Consider the following 5,127-nt stretch of genomic DNA (forward strand, 5'->3'; position numbering starts at 1 on the left):
TTGTCATTGCAAAGCTCCATAAATCACTTCTAATTTCATATCATGCTAATAAACATCAAAGGTAAAATTAAAATAAACATCAGTTTCTTGATATATATGTAATTTCAAAATGCTTTTACGGGGTAAAATTTCAACTTTTAATTAGACCTTTCTGAGAACTTCAAAAAACCTTGAAGCACATGGAGAGGTATATAATGAAAATTGTTGCATGAAAAGATTTAATTTTCAAGCTTCATTTTGAGACTTTTTGAATTAAATTATAAATTAAGGAGTTGCCCTTTCTGGCTGAGGATCGGAGTCCCTTAATTATGATCAAAGCACTTGAAAAAAATTAATTTCATTATAATATCTAGGCTATACTATGCAACAAAATATGTCATGTTATATTCTGTCATTGATGAGGCATACCATGTTGCCCCCCCCCCCCCCCCCCCTTACTTGACATTTAGTCAATCGATAGAGGGCGTTGAGTTGTGCTAAAAATAGCACCACGTAAACAGTGTAAGATTTATTTGCCACAAAGAATGCAAAACATTGTCTTGTCACATCCAATATTCATAACAGGTTTTTGTCTAATTATGTCATCATCCCGTTTCCATGTAAACAATGAGGCTTTTAAATATCCAGGATATTATTGTAGTACATCTTATGTGACCTTCACCTTGATAAATTAACTGGTTCGATACTATCTAGGACGTTAACTTTATATTTAGAACTGTGCGACATTAAGGTTGTAAACAATGGTGCGAGCGTGGTACATGGACGAGGCGGAGGATGACCAGAGGAAACCCCACATGACGGACCCCCCACAGTTTGTCAGCATGGACCAGCTGAAGGATTTGGGGGTCTTGTACTTCGAGGTAAAATAAAAAAAAGAAGACGACTGCATGGCTAGTTTGGTGATAATCGTAATTTAGTAAATTAATAATTAATTACACAATGACTGCTACATTTTTGTTTAGCTATACATAGTTTTAAAACCAAGTAAATATTAATAATTAAAGGGAGGGGTTCAACTCACACTCTTCCACAAATTAACACATTTCCAGAAACCTGCATGGTGACAACCCCATAAAACATTTTCTCTGAAAACCTACACACAGCAGACAAACTGAATGCATGACATTGTGACAAGGATGTGTGTTTTTATAACTTTTGATCAAGGGTCTATTGCTAGGTATACTCTTTGGGCGGGGGGTTAAATATATTGCAACAGGCGGGAATGATTGTTGTCCAGACTGGGACTTGAACCTGCGACCTCCTGCTAACCATGGGGGTACTCTAACCACTGAGTTACCCAATCCTGTTACACTCACCTCCACCCCCACCCCCCACCCCACATTTTTTTTGAGGAAATTGACAAACCAAGGTTAAAATACATGGAAAATTAGTGACGAGGGCCTCCAACACTATTGATATATCCATGGTATTTGAGATGTCAATGTGTAAAGATCAACTGTATAATTAAAATGATTGATATCAATCTCTCATAGTCTTCATTAACAAGAAACCATCAAACAATAAGGTTTCTTTAAAAAGAAAGGTGCACTTGATTTCTTGTTTAGAGAGTTACAGTCACAGGAAAAGCCTTTTTACTTGGATTTCCCATAATACTGCACAAATGAACTTCGTTTATGCAGCATTATTGGAAGGCCAGAGAAACAAGCTATCACAGGTGTATAATATTAAGCTGGTTATATGTTTGAGAACTCATGATACCCATATATCATCAAAGTCCATGGGCCTCTTGCTAAGAAATTAAACTTTGATATTGTAAATCTTTTTCACAAAATAAATTTGAGCATTTTTTTTATTTATCAGATAAGTTCAGATCCTGCCAAAGCTGAGAAGGAAGTGAACAAGCTTCGAAGTGACCGTGGCTACACTTATAAAGACATGATTACATGCAGCAGGGAAAAACTCCCAAACTATGAGGAAAAGGTGAGATAATTGAATATGCATTCAAATTTGGTGTACTTAGAGCTACTCCCTGTCTCACTCCCTAGTTTTATTATCTGGGCAAGAAGGTAAGGGACACATGGTTGACTGTAGAGAACTAGAATGTCAGGACAAGAAAGCAAAGATAAGGGGACTAAATCATATGGGTGTTGATAATCTTGGCTCTCTTTACATGGCAACTTTTCTCTTTGCTCTCTTCAGACTGCTGTCTGTGTTGAATTCTCACTTACCTTAATATTTTTGTATCCTTTATTGGTTGCCACCTTCTTTTCTCAAGCAGAAATTGTGATGGAACAAGAACATATGATAAATACCATGACTTTTTGTTTGGCATCTGAATAAAACTATTTAGTAAATGATACACTTTTGAAAAGTTCCAGCTGATGATTCATTTAATTGCTTTGGCTTTGGTCAGTAAGATACAGGTTTGAATTGTAGCTGAAGATATTTTTTGAGGAGCACCTCCACACAGATGAGGAAATACGCTACATTACAGAAGGTAGTGGCTACTTTGATGTCAGAGATAAAAACAACAAGTGGATCAGAATTGAAGTCCTCCCAAATGATCTGATCATTCTCCCAGCAGGCATCTACCACAGGTTTACACTGGACGAACAGGTGAGATAGCAAATGTTTGGTTATACTCATCTCCTTCCACAGCAACCCCCCCCCCCCAAAAAAATAAATAAAACATAGGTAATCAAAGACAAGAAAACTCACCTTGACAAATGGTGTCCCTAAATAAGGCTAATCTCACACCAAAATTTGTTCTTGAGCATCACAAGATCAAATTCCATGCAAAACTTAAACATGTTTACTTATCCAGAAAATGTAGGTCAGATCCAATATCTGAAGCAAGTCTTTTAGTGTCTACTTCTAGCTGAATCATTAATGCAAGTTTGATCATAACAGGCATTTCGTTATAGAGCTATTCTAAAATATTGCTCTGGTCACTCATCTAGAAAAATGTTGATCAGATGTGTTAGTGTCCATCAATCATGAATGTTTGGCCCAGATATGGCTTATAGTTACATTAGAAAGAACCTGCTCCCAAAACTTTAACCTGGTCACTCATCTGGGAAATATAAATCAGTCAGATCAAGCATCTGAAGCAGGTTGGTTATTGTTCATTCCTGGATGCACCATCCTTGCATTGAAGTTTGGTTCAGGTAGGGCTTATAATTACTTAGGAATGGACCTGTTCCCAAAACTTAACCTGGTCACATCTAGAAAATGTAGGTCAGATTCTGGTATTGTCCATCTCTAGATGCATTATTTTAATCAGTAGGGGACATTAAAAAGATAGAAGGGGTTTGGGGTTCCTCCCTTAATAACGGGGGGATTAAGTCATTATATTTCCCAGATCTTGGGTCTTAGGGACAACCCTATGAATATACTGTAAGTGTATATGTATGTTTTCTCAAAAAGTAACAGATTTGCATTGTTGTGTGTGAATTATGTTGTCAATATTTCCATTGCTTGGTTTAAACACTTAATTTTAGGTAATAATTAACACCAATGCTATCAATTTACATGTTTTATTTGTAGTTTATCTTTCCTTAATCAATGCATATATATTTGTGAATTGTAGAACTATATCCAGGCTCATCGATTTTTTGTTGGAGAGCCAGTATGGACACCACACAACAGGCCCGCTGATGACATGGAAGCTCGTAAAACGTATCTGCAAAAATTCAATGTGGCCGCTTAAAAAAAGTTATAAATAAAAGTTCAAAGTTATAAAAACCATGCTTTGACATATTTATTTGTTTGAACAGAAAGTGTGTTTCTTTGTATTACTTCGGTATGCAGTAGGAATATAGTTACTAATAAGGCCATAATAAATAAATTGCTAGATTCTCATCCGAATTTTTTTTAAAAATCGAGGCGGGCGGGCGGCTTTTATTTTATATTTTTGCAATTTTGCAGATTTTTTATAGACCTGGTCAATCGGTGTAATTTTATCTACAATACCCAAATAAAAGTCATAGTAAAGGTTCAATTATCTCTTACTTCACATCATCACCAATCTTTTTTCAACCATTAACCCTTGTTTAAAATATATAAGGCATGTATTACAGCAATTACAATCTTTTCAGCTGTCAAAATCATGTCGACTTTCGCGGGATTTAAAACGAAAGTAGAATGGTAGATGAATACCGATCCCGATCAGAATTAAGACGAAGAAAAACAGAAATTAAAAAAATCGAGGTGGGGGTATAAAATCGGGGCGGGCGGGGATGAGAATCTCGGAATATTTTTATTATGGCCCAATGTCGAAAAACTGGATATACCATAACCATACTAATACATGTGTATTGCAATGATACTATTAGAATTTGAGAAAAAAATGTGCAATTGAGTTCATTGCAGATGTATTTACCAATTTATTTTATGCATATTTTTAAACCTTTGATTTGCTTACCAATTTGCTGATATTAGTTTTAAAATATTTCATTAGTGGAAATGAATTGGATAGGGCATCAAGCTTTGATATTTTGTAAACATTAAGTGCCATAAAACTGTGCATGGCATGACCATGACATGTTTGGACATATGAAATTGATAAATATTTATAATATGCATATTGTTTATGAAAGTGCAGTCCAAATTTGTATATGCAGTGCTGATTCAGAAATACATTATATATTATTGTAAGTCCAATTTCCATAGACTTATTTGGTGCAATATGTTTTATTTGGAATGTAATGCATAAAACTAGTTCGTTTTTTGTTTTTCTAAGCTTTTAAAGATATCTTTTTGCCACAAAAAATGGGTATAATCTGCTGGGATATTATATTAAGTGATTTTCAGAATACATGTATATTTTAATTATTTCAACATCTGTAACTAAATGGAAATACAAAATGCCAAAAAATGGTTTGTTTTTTTTTTGCTTTTGAGCTAGCATGATAGAATTTTAAGCACCATACAGTAGTGTGTTGTGGCATTTAAAATGCTTGCTTATAACACCTTTACAATATTTCACCAAAGAAGATCATTTTCTGATCACAAAAGGAAAGGAAAATGCACAATGTAAACCGAGAAGATTGAAAAGTAAAACATTCACAAAATATAAGTCCTGCACTTGAAACATTTAAATATCCTTCGCATAACGATTATTACTTTAATACTAAACTTACGATAGCACATAGATGTACCATATAA

At 34.7% G+C, this 5,127-nt stretch overlaps 1 protein-coding gene across 1 annotated transcript; it reads left to right on the forward strand.

The window, feature by feature from the left end:
- Positions 1-646: 646 nt before the first annotated feature.
- Positions 647-4,680, forward strand: LOC134228559 (acireductone dioxygenase-like). Its single transcript, XM_062710212.1, has 4 exons — positions 647-860; positions 1,822-1,941; positions 2,398-2,577; positions 3,551-4,680. The coding sequence occupies exons 1-4, from the start codon at positions 741-743 to the stop codon at positions 3,668-3,670; spliced, it is 540 nt and encodes a 179-aa protein (XP_062566196.1). The 5' UTR covers positions 647-740; the 3' UTR covers positions 3,671-4,680.
- Positions 4,681-5,127: the final 447 nt, after the last annotated feature.

The sequence above is a fragment of the Saccostrea cucullata genome, unplaced genomic scaffold (genome assembly GCF_032062105.1).
Source record: "Saccostrea cucullata isolate Sc308-1 unplaced genomic scaffold, CSIRO_AGI_Scuc_v1 ctg426, whole genome shotgun sequence".
Lineage (NCBI taxonomy): Eukaryota > Metazoa > Mollusca > Bivalvia > Ostreida > Ostreidae > Saccostrea > Saccostrea cuccullata.